A 21,373-nucleotide genomic window follows, 5' to 3' on the forward strand; every position below is an offset into this window, starting at 1 on the left:
AAAAAAAAAAAAAAAAAAAAAAAAAAAAAAAGAAATGCTACTTTTGTGGTCATGCCAGGCAAGAGAGCTCTTTCTTGCACGGTTTTCTGTCAGGTCTATCTGGCAAACCTTCATATACCACATTAGTTTTGAAAACCTAAGCGCAAACAATGAATAATTGCACAGATGGCCAATGAAACCAAGTTCTCTATTTTAGGATTTTAAAGAGTTAAGCAAAACAAAACACAGAAATAAAACGTCAGTGAAAGAACAGCCATGCAGCAGTATGTCAAGTATTTTTTCAGCAAGTCAGTATTGTGGGGAGGGGGCTTGTCTGGCTCTTGAGGAAACAGCTGTCTCGTTTCCCTCCAATCCCAAGCACCTCAGTCCTCACCCGGCCTCCCAGCCCAGGTACTAGAAGGCTAGGAGAACAGGCTGAAGTTGATGATTTGGTCTCAACATAACCTAACCTCCCAGCAGTATTTCAAACCACAAACCACTCACCTTCACACAGGCTGTATTTTAGTCACACAGAAACAGGCCAGGCTCCCTGTAAGTTTCATGTACTCCCTGCACTGGGATCCCCTGAATGTACCCTAAGTTTATCTCCCGTATGGTGTCTTTACTGATTTAACCCACTAGCAGTGGGTTTTTTTTTTTTCCCCCAACTCATGAGATTTTCTTTGTTCCTTCCTGACAGCACTCATCCTGCACTCTCTGGTATTTCTGTACGCTTGTCTTATCCTCCCCACAGCCCTGGAAGGCAGGGATGCTTTGGCCAGCACAATGCGTCTCGCAGGGATGTTCTTCAATAATTGTTGGCTGCATAAATGAATAAAATGACCCCTGGTCTGCTTTGAGTATCAGGATATGCTTTTCGGTGAAGTGCTCGAGGTGCAGCTGAAAGGACTACGATCCTTCTTTATCAAAAGGAGACTGCTCCAAAGAGGGCGGGTGAACCTACAAATGCTCCTTCGTTTGCCCCAGCAATCGCCCCCAAATCGACTGTTTGGCTTACTCCTCAGAGGCTGTGTAGGTTTAACAAATATCTCCTGCAAACAAGTGTAAACATCTTTGCCAGATCCCTCCAGGAAGGACCAGCACGACACGTGCTTTCATTATAGTGTGAGGTGATGCTGACAATGGGCACAGCCCAAGGTGCAAACTCGAGGTTCACTGTGGTTGTGAAGAGACTATCACGTACAATTCCACACAGCCATTCATAGGTCAGACCAGTCAGTGGGTCAGGGATGGCTTCACAGAATACCTGGACTTATAGCTACACACTGTGAGTTTACACTGACTTATAAAAACATTTCACATCATTTACTAGTGCAAATAATTGGCATTGTGACTTCAGTGCTTTTCTATGTACTCTTTTAATCTACCATTAGGTTAAAATCAGTTAAAAAGAACAAAACAAGCAGCATATATACAAGAAGAGTATTTCTAAGGTCCGTGATAAACTCACTCACCAATGACTTGCAGAAGTTCTGTGCTGCTGATTTGGGAGTCGCTGATGCTAAAGGTTTCCTCTTGTCTTACCTCTCCCAGCAAAAATCCTTCCTGAAAGCAATGGAAGAAAATAGCTGCAGCTAAAAATCAAAGGGATTTTTACTGGAATTAAGAGGAATCTGAGAACATGGTTAGTTTTTATAATAACTTTAACAACAATCCAAATAAGTCTGCCATGTAAACTACTAATCCACAAACCAACAAGTAAGACTAAAGCAATTTGAGATTTGGCTATTAACTGGATTGTTTGAAAAAAGGATTTCCTGACAAGATGAAATATTATTTTAATCCCTTCCCCTAAAACCCTGTTTTTTTTTTAATTGAAAATAAGGAGAGTGAATTCATCACCTAAATCCTACTAAGTGTAACAACCAATGTTAAAAAAGCTCAGGAAGCAGAAATATTCCAAGGTTGTTTTCTTGAAACAGCATGTAATTTATTCCATTGTTTTAAAAACATTGCTAATGGGGGCTTCCCTGGTGGCGCAGTGGTTAAGAATCTGCCTGCCCATGCAGGGGACACGGGTTTGAGCCCTGGTCCGGGAGGATCCCACATGCCGCGGAGCAACTAAGCCCGTGTGCCACAACTACTGAAGCCTGTGCACCTAGAGCCCGTGCTCCGCGACAAGAGAAGCCACCGCAATGAGAAGCCCACGCACCGCAATGAAGAGTAGCCCCCGCTCACTGCAATTAGAGAAAGCCCATGTGCAGCAACGAAGACCCAACGCAGCCAAAAATAAATTTTTAAAAAACACAAAAAGGGCTTCCCTGGTGGCGCAGTGGTTGAGAGTCCGCCTGCCGATGCAGGGGACACGGGTTCGTGCCCCGGTCTGGGAAGATCCCACATGCCGCGGAGCGGCTGGGCCCGTGGGCCACGGCCGCTGGGCCTGCGCGACCGGAGCCTGTGCTCTGCAATAGGAGAGGCCACAACAGTGAGAGGCCCACGTAACGCAAAAACAAACAAACAAAACACACACACACACACACAAAAAAACATTGCTAATGATAAAAGTATAAAGAAGTTGACACAATGCACAACCTAACCACAACCTAACCGCTCCTGTATGGGCTGGCATGGGAAATGAGCATTCCAGCAAGTAAATTTAACATTACATGAAAGTTTTTCTTTAATAAATGCTGAGGTAAATTTATTTACACCTTTGGAGAACATATACCACCATCATCAATTCTGGATTTACTCAGCATATAATCTACTGTTTTTGAGCACTTGCTGTGGTGTTCAGCACAAGCACAGCTGGAGAACATACACTCTAAATGTCAAAATAACTTCCCTGTCAGTGGTGAACTAATAGGCTGTCCCAGACTCCCCTTCCCCAGTCATCCACATGGCTTACTCCTTCCCTCCATTCCACTCTTCACTCAAATAGCGCCTCATCCAAGAGGCCTTCCTTGGCTACTGGAACAGAATCAGAGTCTGCCAGACACTGTTCCCTTTACCCTGCATCCTTTTTCTTCTTAGTCTCCTCACTATCTGCCATATTTCATATTTATATGTATTAACAAATGCCTGCTCCTACTAAAATATAAGCTCCACGAGAGCAGGGACTCTGTGCTTGTTCACTATGTATCTCAGCACCTCGTACAGTGCCCAGCACACAGGAGGTGCTCAATAAATGCTTCTTGAATACATATGATGAAACAATGTCCTTTCCATTCTAGGTTGACCCTTCTAATCAATTAAAGAAGCTTCCTAGTTTAAAAACATTCCCAGGGGACTTCCCTCGTGGTCCAGTGGTTGAGAATATACCTTCCAATGCAGGGGACACGGGTTTGAAGCCTGGTCAGGGAACTAAGATCCCGCATGCCGTGGGGCAACAAAGCCCACGTGCTGCAACTACTGAGCCCGTGCACCACAACTAGAGAGCCCACGCTGCAACTACAGAGCCCACAAGGTCTGGAGACCACATGCCACAACTAGAGAGACGCCTGCGTGCCGCAACAAAAAGTCCCGAGTGCTGCAACTAAGACCCAACGCAGCCAAAAATAAATAAATAAATATAAAAAAAAAAAATCCCAGTTGGAATCTGTGGGGGTGAGGAGGCAGAGACAGATGTTTTTCAGCATAGCTTTTGTATTGGATACAGTGAGTGGAGTGTCCTAAAATCCCAAATCATCATGTACAGGGCATCTCTCAAACTTTAGTAATATACACACCCCTCTTTGAAAAAAAAACCTCTCTCAGAGCTAGAGTCCATGACTACTAATCTGGAAAACATAGACTAAAGAAGCTTGTTTTATCCTATGAAAGTCTTTCAGTTATGAGTTCTTATTACAAAAAACAAGCTTTGTCTTTGTAACAAGTTAAAAACTCTTTTCTTTAATCAAAGTGGAAAATACAATTTAAAATTCCTACAGAACTTTAGACTTTAAGAACATATCTACAGATTCCTAGCAAATAAAAATGCAGGACATGCAGTTAAGTTTGAATTTCAGATAAACAATGGATAATTTTTATGTAATAAATGCGATATACTTATACTAAAAAATTATTTACTATTTATCTGAAATTCAGATTTAAGTGGGTGCCCTATATTTTATCTGGCAATCCTACCACAGGCCTCAGTTTGAAAAAGTCAACAGTGACATCAAGACATTCTAAAGCCGAGTATAACATGAATAACTATTTATCTACTGGTCTGGATTATCTGAGCCACTGTTACCTTATAACAGTAGGCAAATTATACTGTGTGGGCTAAACCCAGCCTAACGCCTGTTACTGTATGGCTTACAAGTTTAGAATAAGTTTCTACACTTTTAAATTGTTGAAAAAAAAAAGAAAATAGGAATATTTCATGACATGTGAAAATTATACGAAATTCAGATCTCAGTGTCCATAAGTAAAGTTTTATTGGAAACAGTCATCCTAATTTACTTATTGTCTATGGCTCCTTTCTTCCTACAACAGCAGAGCTGAGTAGTTGCTACAGAGACCGCATGGCTCATGAAGCCTAAAATATTTACTGTCTGGCCCTTTACAGAAAAGTCTGTTAACTCCAACTCTACTGAAATGAGTGGTTTTAAACTAATTTCTTGCCAGGGCAAAACAAGAATATACTACAAAAACAAATTCTTGGTTCTTCAACTTTAAAATATATGAAATTGAAATTACTTTAAAGTATTCCACTTATATAATTGTGGCAAGGTTAATATAAGCAGGTATCCTTGTATAAGACACAAGTTGCAAACTATTGTCACTGGTGAAAATTTCTGTGAAGTCTAGGACCATGCCTGGCATAGCACAGATATTAAAGAGATGTCTCTTGAAATAAATTAATAACAATCTAAGTAACACGGCCATCTCATTGCAGTTTGTAAAGAAACTATCCACTTTTCAACAGGTTGCTTATTCTTACAGTAATTTTGCCTTATACATAAACTGTGATATTACTAGGCACTCCAAGGTCTAGAGAGGTTAAGAAGCATTATTGTGAACCATATTTAATACTTCCACAGGACACTAGAAGTGCCACAAACTACCTTTACATGGAACTGCATTACATTATTAAATATCTGTCTGCAATATCAAAGGTGTTAGTGTCCAGAGACAGGCGCTGCCTCTGGAAAAACCCGTGTTGTGTATACTCCTATCCTTAATCTCTACTATCAAACTGAAGCGAGGAACGGCACAATAATTTAATGCCATTCAATTTACTAATGGAACCACCCCTACATGAAATCAGTTTTTACTAATGGAAGCAGGGAATGCAGACGTGAAACCAAGTCCAGTTCCTTCTTCTGCAGTGTATCATTTTGCTTTGCGATGACTACACAACCACAACAGCCCCCCCACTCCGTTTATTTAATGAACTTCAATAATTCACTACTAAAATCACTTAAAACAATCCCTCAATTTGGTGGGCAAGTACGTAAAGATAAAAATTATCTAGTTTCATAAAGAATTTCCATCCAGAGGCCAGTGACATTAAAAATGCATTTCCGATCATTCATACGTAGGCCTGTCACTTCCCTATTTCACTGCGACTAGTTCCGTGATCTTAGAACCTTCGCCAAGGAACTTGAACATGCAACTTCAAGGCAAAGAGACCCTACACCTAACACTCCTGGTTACATCTCCATTTTCCATCGAGGAGAAGAAAACACACGATCGTATCTAACAAGTACGAATAGTGACAGCCACGGTTTCCCTCGTCGCAGCCCACAACAACCTGTCAGACCAGCGGGCGCGACTGGGTGTCTGCGCTCCTAGACTAAAGCCGGGTCTCTCGGCTCCTTCCCGACCCCAGACTCCCCTCGCAAGTCTAGAAGCCTGACTCTCAGGGAGGGGCAGGCGCTCGGTTTCCACTAAGCGACTCCTGACACTGTCGGTAGCCGGCCGGGAAAGCTCTGCCAAACGGGAGACTGCCGTCCCGGGACGGCCAGGCGGCGGAAGGCACCGAGCGAGGGGGCCTATCTCGGGGTCGAAGGAGCCCCGGGCAGCAGGACTTCGCTGGCGGCGGGAGCCTCCCGGGTCATCAGTTAATCGGGCCAGCCCGGGGGGCGAGCCGCAAGTGATCCCAGCTCGGCCGCAGGCGTCGGCCTGAGACCGAGGCTGGAGGCCCCAGCAGCCGCGGCGGGGGGCCCAGCACCTACGTGGTCAGCGTTGCTGTTGGCGCTGTGGAAACACACAGCGCTGAAGGTGTAGCCCGAAATGGAAGCCGCCATGATGGAAATCTCCAACTCCCCCATCATGCCCCACGGAGGGCACAGAGCCTTCCGGTCGGCCCCGCCCCTTGGCATCCTGGGAAATGGAGTCTTCAGCGGGTGAGGCCAAGGGCTCTGTGCGCCGGGGAGCGAGGGCTGAGAAGTGCAGGTTTACGCGATCAGAACCGACCCAAGCACTGTGTCCTACCCGTGGGTCTCGCGCTCTGCGCATCCCAGACACTGCCTCTTCTGCATAGCTCTTGGTAGTTCCCCAAACCGTTTTTCCACTTTGCAAACGAAACTTTTAGCATTAAAAGCCAGCATTTGCCACGCTCAAGGATAAAAGAGGCAGTTGATTCGGGCAACTGTACGGTTTTGTGTTTGACCTAGAAGTAACATGATGTGATTTCAATTTTCACATGACCACTCTGGCTGCAATGTCCAAAATATACTGCCGGGGAAGGGAGGCTATCACAATAATCCAGACGCTGGATGACAATGGTTTGAAGTGAGATGGTGGTAGCGCTGCAGGTTAAGAAGCAACTGGATTCTGGGTACAAGGGGAGACAAATTTAATGAAAAATCATGGAAAGAAGATAAAATCAACATAAATAATAGTGAAAATGAACTACAACTAACCCCAGGGAAGGAGCTAACCTTTCTAATCATTATTCTTCAATTTGTTCAATCTTCCACGTTCAAAACGGATTTTAATCTGTCAGAAAGCTCCTTCTACCACACTTTTTCCAAACTCAGCAAACAGAACTGTTTCCTGACAGTTGCACAGGCCAACAACATTGGAATATTCTTGATGCTCCCTTTGATGGGTCAGCACAGTTTTCAAAATATATCCAGAATCCTACAACTCACCATCAGCATACCCATCACAGTGGTCCAAGCTATCATCGTCTCTCTCCCAGATCACTGTAACAGCCCCTAACTCAAGGGGTCTGAACTGGAGGCAATTCTGCCCCACTGGTCATTTGGCAAAAATGAGACATTTTTGGATGTCACAACTGGGGGTGGGGGTAGGGTGCCACTGGTATTTAATGGTCAGAGGCCAACGAAGCTGCTAAACATCCTACAATGCATAGGACAGCCCTTCACAGCAAAGAATTATCCCCCCCACCCCCCCACCGCCCCACCGCCCCACCGCAAATGTCAATGGAATGAGGTTGAGAAACCCTGTGTTCCCACTTCTGCTTTTAACCCTTTCCCTGCCAAATCTATTCACAACATACCAGCCAAAATTGTCACGCCAAAACTTAATTTTTTTTTTTTTCTTTTCCGGTACGCGGGCCTCTCACTGCTGTGGCCTCTCCCGTTGCGGAGCACAGTCTCCGGATGCGCAGGCTCAGCGGCCATGACTCACGGGCCCAGCCGCTCCGCGGCATGCGGGATCCTCCCAGACTGGGGCACGAACGCGTGTCCCCTGCATCGGCAGGCGGACTCTCAACCACTGCGCCACCAGGGAGGCCCCCCAAAACTTAAATTTAAATCATGTTGCTTCTTGGTGAAATCCAAACCTTGCAATGACTTGACTCCTTCATTTCCTGCTGCTGTCCCGTTTGTTCACTCTGCTACAGCTACACTAGTCTTTCTTCTGCTTCCTGGACACCCCTATCTCATTCTACCTCAGGAGCTTTGCACTCACTCTTCCCATTGCCTGAAATGCTCTTCTCCCAGAAAGCTGCAAGGTTTACTCCATTATCTCTGCTCTAGACGTGGTGATGTGTGACCCAGACCTCCCCTTGCACGACTGATTGCCTTATTATCCCAGCTGCTGGGGAGGTTGTCAGGTGACAGCCCTCTCCTGGAATTATCCTTCATGTTAGAGTCTCATCACCCAAGATCAATCCTCCTTTTCTGGGCAAACAAGCATTCAATGCCTGGTCAATGTAGATGAATAAAGGCTCACATCCTTCAGTCCAACCTGAAAATTCCAAAGGATCATCCCAGCTTCACAGTGCCCTGTCAGGGAAGAGGGTGTTAACCGAGGCTCGGTCCTAATGGTACCCCAGCCTACTTCCTCTGTCCAGCCCTGCTTCTCTCTCTTCCCCGACAACTAGTGATCTTGAGAGCACTCCCTAATAAACTTCTGCCGTGTTCATCTCAGTCTTACACTCTGCTTCCCTAGGGACACCACCTGTGACAAACTCTTTTAGGTTTCACTCAGTGCCACCCTCTCAGAGAATCCTTCCCTTCTAACCCTAACCAGAATCGCCTGGAACTTGACCATTGTTTTGCCAATTGGGGAGCATTTGAGAACTCCTGAAAGCAGTTTCAGAGAAGTTATAGGTGAGCGGGGTTCCAGGCTGCAGGGATTGGCAGAGTGAGAGGGAGACAGGCAACCCAGAATACCCTCAGAGCCTCCCTCCTGCCTTGTGGAACGGGCACCTGGTGGAAGCGACTGTGTTCCTTGGCACATTCCACCTTCTCCCTGGTGATGGGCAGCTCTGCTTGGATCGAGCTTCTCCATACCCCCACCAAGAATCTGTTGCCCTGGGAGATCAGAGGTGGTGCCCCATTCAGCCTTCAGGACTAAACACCCAGAGTAATCCTGGAGCCAGAGAAGGAACTCTGTATAAACCATGTTTTTTTTCCAGGGCTCCATACCAACAACTGTTTATAGCATTCAGCAAACACAGCAAAAACATCTTAAGTGTTGGCAAGACATCAGATTGAAGACGGCCTTGTCTTTCATGGGTGCTTCTGAATTAGAACCTAAAACTTTTTAAGACCCACTCAGTCACATTCAAGCTTACTCTCTTGAGCATCGAGTCTAGAAAAAATCAAAACAACCATTCGCTCAGGGCAGCACTAATTGGCGTGGCATCCGGTGGTTTTATTACTCTGTAATAAGGTTACTTACGCACTTTCTTGAGTTCTTTAATCACTATACACATAGATTCCCATCTGTCTTTTACCATATTCTGTCACCAGTGGTTGCCTGAAGATCTTGGAACGTCTTGCATCAGAGGAGATGCACATGCGGTCTTAATCGGGATTTCTGTGAGCTGGAAAGGCAAATGTTGACGCCGCTTACCTCCAGGGACTTGTTATTGGGCTTCTGTCTGCCATGTCAACAGAAAAGTGGCCTAGGAAACATGTGTTTTGGTTGGAAGGCAGCCTTGCTAAGAGCCTTTGAGATTCTTGCCTAGGGCATTGGACTACCAGTATTTCATTGCTGCTACAGAAGTCCCCCCAGACATTTAGCCCATAAGATCTCTGGCATTATGCTGCAGAACTTCCAGTATCAGTCCCACCAAGAGGTGGATGAATCTCAGATTCACTGGTTGGGAGCATTGTATTACCAGCGAGCTGCAGGTGAGGAAATTGAAGCACACAGAGGTTAGGAGTCTTGGATAGGGCCAGGCGCCTGGTAGGGGCAGAGCTGAGACAGGCATCTTGACTTTCACTTAGACCTTTCTTCTCACTTAGCACTCTGATACCCATGATTGGCTTACTTGGGAGGGCGGGGGGGGGGGCGGGGGTCGTAAGGCATTCATTTCACTGGGCATAAATTCCCTCGTCCACTAGTGACGTCAAGTCAGAAGAGGCCAGAGTGCTATTTTCAAGGCGGAATGCCAGCCGCAAATGAAATTAGCCTTGGGCAGGAAAGCCAAATAATGCGATGGACTGTCCCACCCATTTCTCAGATCTGCCCACGACGTGGAGAGATGAGGTGATTTGTACATTTGGGTTGAGCAGTGTCGGCTGAGGTATTTAGTGTGGCTCCCCCACCGCCAGCCTTTTTCCAAAATGCAATACCTTGAACAGTCCCTTAGGAACAGCAGTCCCCAAATATAGTGGTGCTTAGGCGGGCACCTCGAAGAAGGGGGTGCATCTGACGCTGGTTGGAGGGAGAGTGGGGACCGAGGCGAGGCCCCGCCCCGCCCCGCCTAGTGACGTCGTCAGAAGAGGCCAGAGTGCTATTTTCAAGGCGGAATGCCAGCCGCAAATGAAATTAGCCTTGGGCAGGAAAGCCAAATAATGCGATGGACTGTCCCACCCATTTCTCAGATCTGCCCACGACGTGGAGAGATGAGGTGATTTGTACATTTGGGTTGAGCAGTGTCGGCTGAGGTATTTAGTGTGGCTCCCCCACCGCCAGCCTTTTTCCAAAATGCAATACCTTGAACAGTCCCTTAGGAACAGCAGTCCCCAAATATAGTGGTGCTTAGGCGGGCACCTCGAAGAAGGGGGTGCATCTGACGCTGGTTGGAGGGAGAGTGGGGACCGAGGCGAGGCCCCGCCCCGCCCCGCCCACTCTGGGCTTTGGGATCCCGGACTGGGGACCAGGGTGGCTGCAGGAAAAGCGCAGGACTGCGGACCCCCGCCGGGGCCGGGAGCAGTAGAGAGGGCCGACTCCCGCCTCCTAGAGGCGCCAGCCCGCCCGTCCGCTCTGCCCGCGCCACGTCTCTATGGCGGCCCCAAAGGGTCTCCGGGGCAAGGAGCGCGATGAGCGAGGGTGCGGACGACGACGGCGGCGCTGGGGCCGCGGCGCGGTCTCGAGGGGGCAGTCCCCGAGGGGATGGCTTCGCCCCGTCTGCGCTGGGCACCCGAGAGCAGTGAGTGTGGCGCAGGGCAGGGGAGGGTGAGCGGCGCTGCCCGGACTGGGCCGCAGGAGGGGAAGGAGAGATGGGGCCTAGGCGGCCCCCGGAAGATGGGGAGAGCTTAGGGGGCGTGACGGGAGGAAGCCTAAAGGGCCGCCTTGGACGAGGGTCTGGGGGGGGGTCGTAGGGATGGAATCCCGAGGGACTACACTGGCGGCTGTAAATAGGCTTTTCAAGGGGTTGACGTCTAAGGGGCCCGTGGGGTGAAGTGGGCGGGGCTGACGAATACGGCTGGTGGGCGAGGGGAGGAGGCCGGAGGGGAACTGCTCGGCTGGGAAGCTGAAAAGGTTAAGGGGACGAGGGCAGGGACGTGGCAGTTGGAAGGGGTGGGAGTGGGGGGGATGGTCTAAGGAGGGAGCGAGGAGGTACTGGGCATCTTGGAGTAAGAGAAAGTGGTCTGACTTAAGCAGACGCTTAGCAATTATTTAATGGATTAATAGATGGATGAATGAATGACTGTGGGGAAAGGTAAGAAGGAGAGGTAACTTGCAGGGGGAGAAGGGCTTCTATAGACATGAAATAGGAAGAGACGGCAATTGATGGAAGAGGAGTCCTTAAAAGGAGTGAGAGTAAGTCTTAAAACTTAACCTTTAAGCGGAGCTTATTTTTGGCGAATTCCGTTGTGAGTAACCACCTAATTGGTGGAAAATTCTTGTGTCTTTACATTTTAGACTGAAAAGTGCTGTAATGACACTATGCCTTTACAGTCAAGTTTTGGATTTGTGTTTGGGACTTAGGGATCCTTGGACAGATACGTCTTTGTATTTTTTAAGCTAAAACATACACCGTTTTAAATGTCAGGCATTGTTGTAAGTGCTTTACGTATATAAACTTATTCTTTCATTCTTTTAACACAAGGATGTTAAAAGATTGAGCGATGTGCACTTGTCAACACTAATAATGTTTTAAATTTCTGTCATAACTATCCCAGTAATGTATTAGAAATATACCTTTAATTCATAATACAGTTTAATTGAATAATTTGCATTTGATTATTCATATAGTTGGGATGCTGTCTATGAGAGAGAACTGCAAACTTTCCAAGAATATGGAGATACAGGAGAAATCTGGTAAGTTAGAAAAAATAGTGGGATTATGATCCAGAAGATTATGTAGGTGTGTGTGTGTCTTTTAAGTGCTTATCCCAGAGAAACCCTAGAAATCTTGGGAACCTTGGACTGATTCTGGCTTTGGTGGGTAGATTGCAAGAATCTCTCTCTTTTCTCTTTTAATGGCCCAGATTTAAATTTGATGACAGTATTAGGAAATAACCCATATTTTATAACTGTCCTTTTTCAATAAGCAATGCACTTTTGAGCCACCAACATGTACAAGTGTTAATGCTGATGTAGAGAAACATTAATAAGTAACATACCAACCTTATCTATTCTGTTCTATTCTTGGGGGTGTTATCTTCTAAGTAATAGTATAGATGAAGATTAAGCAGTTACAGGTGTTATTTCTTACTTTCAAAAAAGACTTAATTGAGCAAACTGAATAAGCTGCTTGAGTGTAATGTAGTTGTAACCTTTGTTCTCTATCCCTCTGTTATTTGATTAACTGATTCTCTGTTTCTAATAGGTTTGGAGAAGAGAGTATGACTCGACTAATCAGGTGGATGCAGAAACACAAGATTCCATTGGATGCTTCAGTGCTTGATATTGGAACTGGAAATGGTGTTTTCCTGATTGAACTTGTTGGTACTATTAGTATTCATGTGTTAGAACCAAATTTAAAAATGAAATTAAGAAAAAAATCTTGCAATTGAGGATACTAGCTATCTAAATCCAAAGTAGTAAAGCAGTCGTACCACTTACCTTGAGAAGTCACATGGTACAAAAGGGAGGCTGCATGGGCTGTGAGAAAGCACTAAGTGAGAAGCCAGGGGATCTGAGTCCTAGTCTTGGCCCTTCTTGCTATTGTCTCAACCTTGAGCAAGCCACTTTTTTTTCTGGACTTCAGTTCTTTCCTAAGATTTTGACTAGGTGATTTCTGTTGGTTTCTTCTAGTTCAGAACTCTGGAAATCTGTATGTATAAAAGGATGATGATTTTTTTTACATTTCCAGTAGGACATACATCCCTTTTCTTAGGTGAGCATATGGTTTTTGAAGAGTGTTTTGCATGTGGTTTGAAAAGAGCATTTTGTCCATGGAACTGAGTTTTGGTACAGGTTCTCCTACTAGCTAAACCATCACTGTTAATGCCTGTAGTGTATCATTGCTCTGCCGAGTGCTGTGGAAGAGGTGTAAGACTTAGGCTTCATCCTAGATGGTTTTACTGTTTCAGCTTGTAAGGTTATATACGTAACAGTGAAACTTGCTAAGTGACTACCACCTGTCAAGCCTTGTGGTAGGCACTGGCAGTATGAAAATTTAGACCTTGTGCTTGAGTTGTTCACAGTACAATAGAGGATAGACTGACATAGATATAAATAGCTAATGCTGTAGCTTGACGTATGCAATAATAGATATACTGAGTATAGGAAAGGGAGTGATTTGGGGAAGAGGGATAAGAAGGGTCTTGGAGGAGCTAATATCCAAGTTGGGTCGAAATTGTGTTGAGTGTGGGTAGAGTGTAAAGAGGGAGAGAATTTCAAGAAGTGGAAACATTATCTAAAGGCATGAAGGTTCTGGCCCTATAAATAATTTGGTAAATTAGAATATAAAGTGTATGTGTGAGATAGACAGAAATGAGGTTTAGAGTAAAGGTAGGAGCCATATCATATGCCATGCCTAAGAGCTTAGATTTTACTCTTAGTCTATGGGGAGCCGTTAAAATGTTTGAAGCAGTGAAATGTGATTAGAAGAAATTGTAATAAATTTTTTTGAAACGAGGTGCAGCATAACTACATTAAAGTGCGCGAACCAAAAGAGTATGGCTCAATGAATTATTACAAAGTGAACGCACCTATCACCCTAATCAAGAAACAGAATATTACAGACTCTAGAAGCCGCCCTTAAACTCCCTGCTAATCTTCTCTAAATTGCTCCTTCTTCCTCTCTAAAGGCAACTACAAGGAGTTTTAACATCATTGATTAATTTGTCTGTTTTGGATATAAATGGAAGCCTTCAGTGTGTTCTTTCTGGTGTCTTTCAGTCAACATTCTGTGAGATTCACTCAACTTGTACGTAGCAGTTCATTCGTCTTTGTTGCTGTATATGAATCCTTTGTACAATTATACCACAATTTTATTTATTCACTCTGTTGTTTACCTGTAGATACTTTTGGATTCTAATAGCTCACTTGTAGAGGTTAATGATTTATCCTTTGAGGCTAATAGTTTAACTATAGATTCTTTTATGTTTTCTACATATATAATTAGGCAAACTATAAATAATGATAGTTTTATTTCTTCCTTTCCAATCCTTTGTAACTTTTCCCCCCTTATTACACTGTTTGGGACCTTTGGGAGAATGTTGAAAAGAAGTGGTGACAGAAGGCATCCTTGTCTTTTTTGCCCTTTTCAGAGAATACGTTCAGTGTTTCACTGTTAGGTATGATGTTATCTTGTAAGTTAGTTTTGTAGATAACTCTGTTATCAGACTTCAGATTTGCTAATGGTGTGTGTTTCTCCTTTGCTAACGGTGTGTGTTGTTGTTGATTAAATGTTTTTCCTGTATCTGTTGAGGTAACCATATGAATTTTTTCCTTTATTCATGTAGGTGAATTACATTGATCATTTTCAAATGTTAAGTGCATTTGTGGAATAAACCCAACTTATATATATATATATATATATATATATATATTACTGGATTCAGTTTGTTAATATTTTGTTTAGGATTTTTGCAACTCTGTCCATGAGGGAGATTGTCCTGTAATTTTTCTTTCTTGTAGTGTCCTTGTCAGGGTTTGGTATCAAGTTATGCTGACATCATTAAACAAGAATCTGTTTTTTGAAAGAGTTTGTTGACAATTGTTTTTTCTTCCTTAAATGCTTGGTAGAATTCACTGGTGAAGCTACCTAAATGTGGAGTCGCTTTGGGAAGTTTTTTTCTTTTTTAATGTGAACTTACTGAATAAAGTATAACATCCGTGTAGAAAAGTGAATAGGTCATAAGTGTACAGCTTTTACAAAATGAATAATTGTGTGTAACTCACCAACCTGATCAACAAACAAAACATTATTAACACCATAGAAGAAGCCCCCTTGTGTCCCCTCCCACTCATTCCCTCCTAAAGGTAATGATTATTTTGACTTCTGTCATCATAAGTTAGGCTATTTTTCATGTCAGCTGTACTGGTTTCTCATTGTGGTTTTATTTTTTTATTTTTATTTTTTTTGCTGTATGCGGGCCTCTCACTGCTGTGGCCTCTCCTGTTGCGGAGCACAGACTCCGGACGTGCAGGCTCAGCGGCCATGGCTCACGGGCCCAGCCGCTCCGCGGCATGTGGGATCTTCCCAGACCGGGGCACGAACCCGTGTCCCCTGCATCGGCAGGCGGACTCTCAACCACTGCGCCACCAGGGAAGCCCCTCATTGTGGTTTTAATTAGCATTTTCCTAATGACTAATGATTTTGATTACCTTTTCATGTGCTCATTTGCCATCTGTATATCTTTGGTGAAATGTGTGTTCAAATCTTTGGCCTATTTTTAAATGGGGTTGCCTGTTTACTTATTAAGATTTGAGGATTCTTTATGTATTGTGGATATAAGTTCCTTGTCAGGTATGTGATATGCAAATGTTTTCTCTCATTTGTTCACTTGTTGTTTTTCATTCTCTTTAACAATATCTTCTGAAGAGCAGAAGTTCATTTTTAGGAAGTCAAATTTATTAATTTTTTCTTATATGGATCGTGCTTTTGTTGTCATATTAAAGAACTCTTTGCCTAACTTAAGGTCACATAGGTCTTCTAGGTTTTCTTCTAAAAGTTTTAAATTTTTACATTTTACATTTAGATCTATTATTTGTTTTGAATTAATTTTTGTAGAAGGTTTGAGATACTGGTTGGGGTTAATTTTTTTTTGGCAAGTGAATGTTGAATTGTTCCATACGTCATTTGTTGAAAAGATTATCCTTTTTCCATTTCATTGAGTTTTGCCTCTTGTTGACTTGATATGAATAGTATCTTTGGGTATGCACTTTTTTTGATATGGTTTCTTTTGCTGAGCATGGATTTGTTAGGTTTATCCATGGTCTTTCATATTGTGTGTAGCACTAGAGTGCTTCATTTCATTGTGGTTAGTACTGTACTATATGAAAATACCACAATTTATTTATTGATTTATTCATTCATTTTATTCATTCATTCTCCTGTTGATGGTCATTTGACTCATTTCCAGCAGTGTGTTATTATGAATACTGCCAAACAGTTTTCCAAATTGGTTGCACTAGTTTGCACTCCTACTGGCAGTGTGTGAGAATTCTAGTAGCTCCATATCCTTGCCAACACCTGCTCTTGTCAGCTTATCCAATTTCAGTGATTCTGGTAGGTGTGTAGTGGTATCTTGTGGTTTTATTCTCATTTCCCTGATGACTAAGGATATTGAGCATATTTTCATATGCTGTCTATTTGGCTATTCTTTTTTGTGAAATGACTATTCAAGCTTTCGCCTATTTAAAAATTGGGTTGCCTTTCTTTTATTGATTTGTAGGAGTTTTTTTTATATATTCTGTGTATATAACCTTTGTATCTGGTGTGTCACTTGTCTCTTCACTTTTGTAATAGTATCTTTTTTTGCGGTATGCGGGCCTCTCACTGTTGTGGCCTCTCCCGTTGTGGAGCACAGGCTCCGGATGCGCAGGCTCAGCGGCCATGACTCATGGGCCCAGCCGCTCCGTGGCATATGGGATCCTCCCGGACCAGGGCACGAACCCGCGTCCCCTGCATCGGCAGGCGGACTCTTAATCACTGCGCCACCAGGGAAGCCCTGTAATAGTATCTTTTTAAAAAAAATTTATTTATTTGTTTGGCTGCGCCAGGTCTTAGTTGCAGCACGCAGGATCTTTCTTGTCGCGTTTCCTTGCGTCACGCAGGATCTTTTTAGTTGCGGCATGAGAGATCTAGTTCCCTGACCAGAAATCGAACCCAGGCCCCCTGCATTGGGAGCTTGGAATCTTAACCGATGGACCACCAGGGAAGTCCCTGTAATAGTGTCTTTTGATGAACAGAAGTTCTTTAATTTTACTAAAGTTTAATATATCATTTAAAAATGGTTAGTGCTTTTGAATATTGTGTAGTAAATCTGCCTACCCAGAGTCAAAATGATATTTTCCTATATGTTTTTCTAGAAACTTTGTTGTTTTCCTTTTCACATTTAGGTCCCAATTAATTGCTGTGTATGTTGTGAGGTAGAGTCAAGGTTTATTATTTTTTTTACCTATGAATATTCACATAACCCAGCACCACTTATTGAAATGTCTGCTCTTTCCCCCACTGCACTGTAGGGGTGCCTCTGTCATAAGTCCAGTAATAGTATTGTGTTTGGGTCTGTTTCTGGATCCTCTGTTCTATTCGTTTGGGTCTGTTTGTTTATCCTTATGCCAATGCCAAATTGCCCTAATTACTGCAGCTTTGTAAGTCTTCCCATTTGGTTAATGTAAGTTCTCCAACTTTGATAGCTTTTCCATTGTTGTCTTGTATGTTGTTAGTTAGCTCTTTGCATATTTATTTAAATTTTAGAATCATTACTTTTCAGGAAAAAAAAAACCCACCCAGGGCTTTTCATTAGGATTGTATTGAATTTATGGATCAGTTTGAGGAGGATTTACATGTTTATAGTATCGAGTGAATCCATGAACATGAGGTATTCCTCCATTTATTTAGTTCTTAACTTTCTCTCAGTAGTATTTTGTCTGTATAGAGATTTTCTGTACAGAGATCTTATATATTGGGTTGGCCAAAAAGTTTGCTTGGTTAATGAATACATTGTTCAATAAAGTTCTTGGTGAAAATGAAAAATGTGTCTTATTTTTGCTTAAAACCAAACAGGGACTTCCCTGGTGGCGCAGTGGTTAAGAATCCGCCTGCCAGTGCAGGAGACACGGGTTCGAGCCCTGGTCTGGGAAGATCCCACATGCCACGGAGCAACTAAGCCTGTGTGCCACAACTGCTGAGCCTGCGCGCCACAACTACTGAAGCCCGTGCGCCTAGAGCCTGTGCTCCGCAACAAGAGAAGCTACCTCAATGAGAAGCCCACGCACCACAACGAAGAGTAGCCCCTGCCCACCGCAACTAGATAAAGCCCGCACACAGCAACGAAGACCCAACGCAGCCAAAAATAAATAAGAAAATATATTAAAAAAAACCCCAAATAACCAGAACAACTTTTTGGCCAACCAGTATTTTTCCTTGGTTGACTCCTAGATTTTTTTGTTGTTGTGATTATTATTGTTATGCTTTTAAATTTTATTTTCTAATAGTTTATTGCTGCTATGTATAAGTACAACAGATTTTTATATTGATCTTGTATCCAGTAAGTCACACATTAATTCTAATTATTTATTTATAGATTCTTTTGGATTTTCTATAAAGACTGTAATGTCATGTGTAAATAGTAGTTGTATTTCTTCTATTTCATTCTTAATATTTTGTTTATTAAAATGCTGTGTAGTCTCTAGGTCAACATTGAATAGAAATTGTGAAGGCAGATAGCCTTCTAACACTGCCTATTAGAAGAGGAAAGCTTCTAATATTTAACTGTTAAATATGATGTTAGCTCTAGGTTTTTATACGTAGTCATCCAGATCGAGGCTGTTCCTTTATATTCTAGTTTGTTAAGAGTTTTTAATCATAATGGTTGGGTTGTTGAACTTGATCAGTTGCTTTCTTTAATATTCATTGATATGATCAGATGATTTTTCTTCTTGATTCTGTTAGAGTTGAATTGATTGATTTTGGTGGGGGTCCTCAATTTAAAAAAATATTTATTTATTTTTGGCTGCGTTGGGTCTTCGTTGCTGTGTGCGGGCTTTCTCTAGTTGAGGTGAGTAGGGGCTACTCTTTGTTATGGTGTGCGGGCTTCTCATTGAGGTGGCTTGTCTTGTTGCAGAGCACAGGCTCTAGGTGCGTGGGCTTCAGTAGTTGTGGCGCGTAGGCTCAGTAGTTGCGGCTCACGGGCTCTAGAGCACAGGCTCAGTAGTTGTGGCGCATGGGCTTAGTTGCTCTGCGGCATGTAGGATCTTCCCAGACCAGCACTCGAACCCGTGTCCCCTGCATTGGCAGGTGGACTCTCAACCACTGCGCCACCAGGGAAGCCCAGTTTTTTTTTAAATTGATATGTTTATTGAGATAATTGTAGTGACTGACTGTTCAATGTTATAACAAATTTCCATTCCTGAAGTAAACCAAGTTTGATTGTGATGTATTATCCTTTTCATATATTGTTGGATTTGATATGGTAGTATTCTACTTAGGAATTATATAGCTTCATGAGAGAGATTAGCCAGTAATTTTCCTTACTTGCAATTTTATTTTAAAAATATTTATTTACTTTATTTTTGGCTGCATAGGGTCTTAGTTGCGGCTTGCGGGATCTTTCGTTGCAGCATGTGGGCTGTCCAGTTGTGCTTACTTGCAATTTTAATGTAAAGTTTTTGTATCAAGGTTATGCTGGTCTAATAAAATGAGATGAGACTTGTCTCTGTTTTTATTTTTTTCAGAGGCTTTTTGTAAGATTAGTTTTGTTTCTTTCTTAAATGTTTGGAAGAATTCATGGTGACATCCTCTGGATGCTATCTTGATTAGTGTAGCTTTTTAGTAAATCTTAAAAGTTGGGTAGTGTGAGTCTCTCAACTTTATTCTTTTTCAAATGTTGTATTGTCCATTCTAATTCCTTTACCTTTCCAAATAAATTTCAGAATTAGTTTGTAAATATCTACAAAAAAATCCATGCTGAAAATTTCATTGAAATTGAGCTAAATCTATGATTTGAGGAGAATCGACATCTTTACTATCTTGAGTCTTCATGGTGTGTCTCTTCATTTATTTAGGTCTTCCTGGATTTCTTTCCTCAGCATTTTTTGGTTTTCATTTAGCATGCAGATCCTGTGCATATTTTTTAGACTTATACCTATGTATTTGTTTTTGGAGTATTTAAAATGGTATTGCTTTTTGAAATTCAGTTTCCCATTGTTTATTGCTAGAAATATGGTTGATTTTTGTATTGCCTTTATATCCTGTAATCTTGCATATTTTTAGTTCTAGGAGATTTAAGTGGATTTTCTGGGATTTTCTATGTAGACAGTCATGCCATTTGTGAATAGGGACAGTTTTATTTCATTCTTTTCAATATGCATGCCTTTTTTTTTTTTCTTGCCTGATTACACTACCTAGGTCTTCCAATACAATGTTGACTAGGACTGGTGATGGCACATTCCTGCCTTGTTCCCGTCTTAGGGGGAAAGTTTTCAATTTTTCACCATTAAGGATGATGTGAGCTGCAGGATTTTATTAGATGCCCTTTATCAGGTTGAAGAAGTTCCCTTGGATTTCTAGGATGTATTTCTTGAATTTCGTTAAAAAATAATAAAATAAAATAAAATATTTTTGCATCAGTGAATATAATCATGAGGTTTTTTTTCTTTAGACTGTTAATATGGTGGATTATATTAATTGATTTTCAGATATTGAACCAGTATTGCACTTGTGGAATAAGCCCCATTTGGTCATAATGTATAATTCTGTTTCTGTATTGCTAGATTCAGTTTGTTACTATTTTGTTGAGAACTTTTAAATCCGTATTCTTTTCTTTAAGCTTTTTTTTGGGGACTTCCCTGGTGGCGCAGTGGATAAGACTCTGCACTCCCAGTGCAAGGGGACCCGGGTTGGATCCCTGGTCAGGGGACTAGATCCCACATGCATGCCACAGCTAAGAGTTCGCATGCCACAACTAAGGAGCCCGCCTGCCACAACAAAGACCTGGCACAACCAAATAAATTAATTAATTAATTTTAAAAAGAGATTTTTTTGATGTGGACCATTTTTAAAGTCTTTATTGAATTTGTTACAGTGTTGTTTCTGTTTTATGTTTTGGTTTTTTGGCCACTAGGCATGTGGGATCTTAGCTCGACCAGGGATTGAACCCATACCCCCTTCATTGGAAGGTGAAGTCTTAACCACTGGACTGCCAGGGAATTCCCTACATCTGTATTCTTGAGGGATATTGGTCTGCAGTTTCCCTGCAGTTCTGTATTATCTTTATTTGGTTTTGGTCTCAGGGCATTGATGGCCTTATAAAATGAGTGGGGAAGAATTCCCTCCTTTTTAAATTTTTTAAGATATTGTGTAGCACTAATGTTATTTCTTCTCGAGTGTTTGGTAGAGTTTGCAATTAAACCATTTAACCCGGAGATTTCTTTTCTGAAGGTTTAAAATATGAATAAAATTTCTTTAATAGTCACAGTCCTATTTAGGTTATTTATTTCACTTGAGTGGGTTTGCGTGGTTTGTGGTTTTTGAGGAATTAGTCCATTGTGAATTTGTGTATATAGAGTTCTGCACAGTATTCTCTTATTATCCTTTTAAAGTCTGTTGGGTCTGTATTGAAATCCCCTTGTTCATTCCTAATGTTGGTAACTTGTGTCTTCTCTCTCTTTTTCTTTGATAGTGATGCTAGAGATTCATTTTTTCTATCTTTTTTTTTTTTTTTTTTTTTTT

At 42.4% G+C, this 21,373-nt stretch overlaps 2 protein-coding genes across 2 annotated transcripts in view; one reads left to right on the forward strand and one right to left on the reverse strand.

Annotated features, from left to right (window-relative positions):
- The window catches only part of ABRAXAS2 (abraxas 2, BRISC complex subunit), a 27,604-nt gene extending 21,401 nt beyond the window's left edge, over positions 1-6,203 (reverse strand). Inside the window, exons 1-2 of the mRNA XM_007468729.1 lie at positions 6,105-6,203; positions 1,455-1,545 (exon numbers count right to left, since the gene is read on the reverse strand). Of these exons, the coding sequence (XP_007468791.1) occupies positions 1,455-1,545; positions 6,105-6,203 (190 nt within the window). The remainder of the gene's footprint in view (positions 1-1,454; positions 1,546-6,104) is intronic.
- Positions 6,204-10,616: 4,413 nt separating this feature from the next.
- EEF1AKMT2 (EEF1A lysine methyltransferase 2) overlaps positions 10,617-21,373 on the forward strand; it is a 34,029-nt gene continuing 23,272 nt past the window's right edge. The window contains exons 1-3 of the mRNA XM_007468730.1: positions 10,617-10,726; positions 11,776-11,841; positions 12,353-12,467. Of these exons, the coding sequence (XP_007468792.1) occupies positions 10,617-10,726; positions 11,776-11,841; positions 12,353-12,467 (291 nt within the window). The remainder of the gene's footprint in view (positions 10,727-11,775; positions 11,842-12,352; positions 12,468-21,373) is intronic.

Source organism: Lipotes vexillifer, unplaced genomic scaffold (assembly GCF_000442215.2).
Source record: "Lipotes vexillifer unplaced genomic scaffold, Lipotes_vexillifer_v1.1 scaffold741, whole genome shotgun sequence".
Taxonomy (NCBI): Eukaryota; Metazoa; Chordata; class Mammalia; order Artiodactyla; family Lipotidae; genus Lipotes; species Lipotes vexillifer.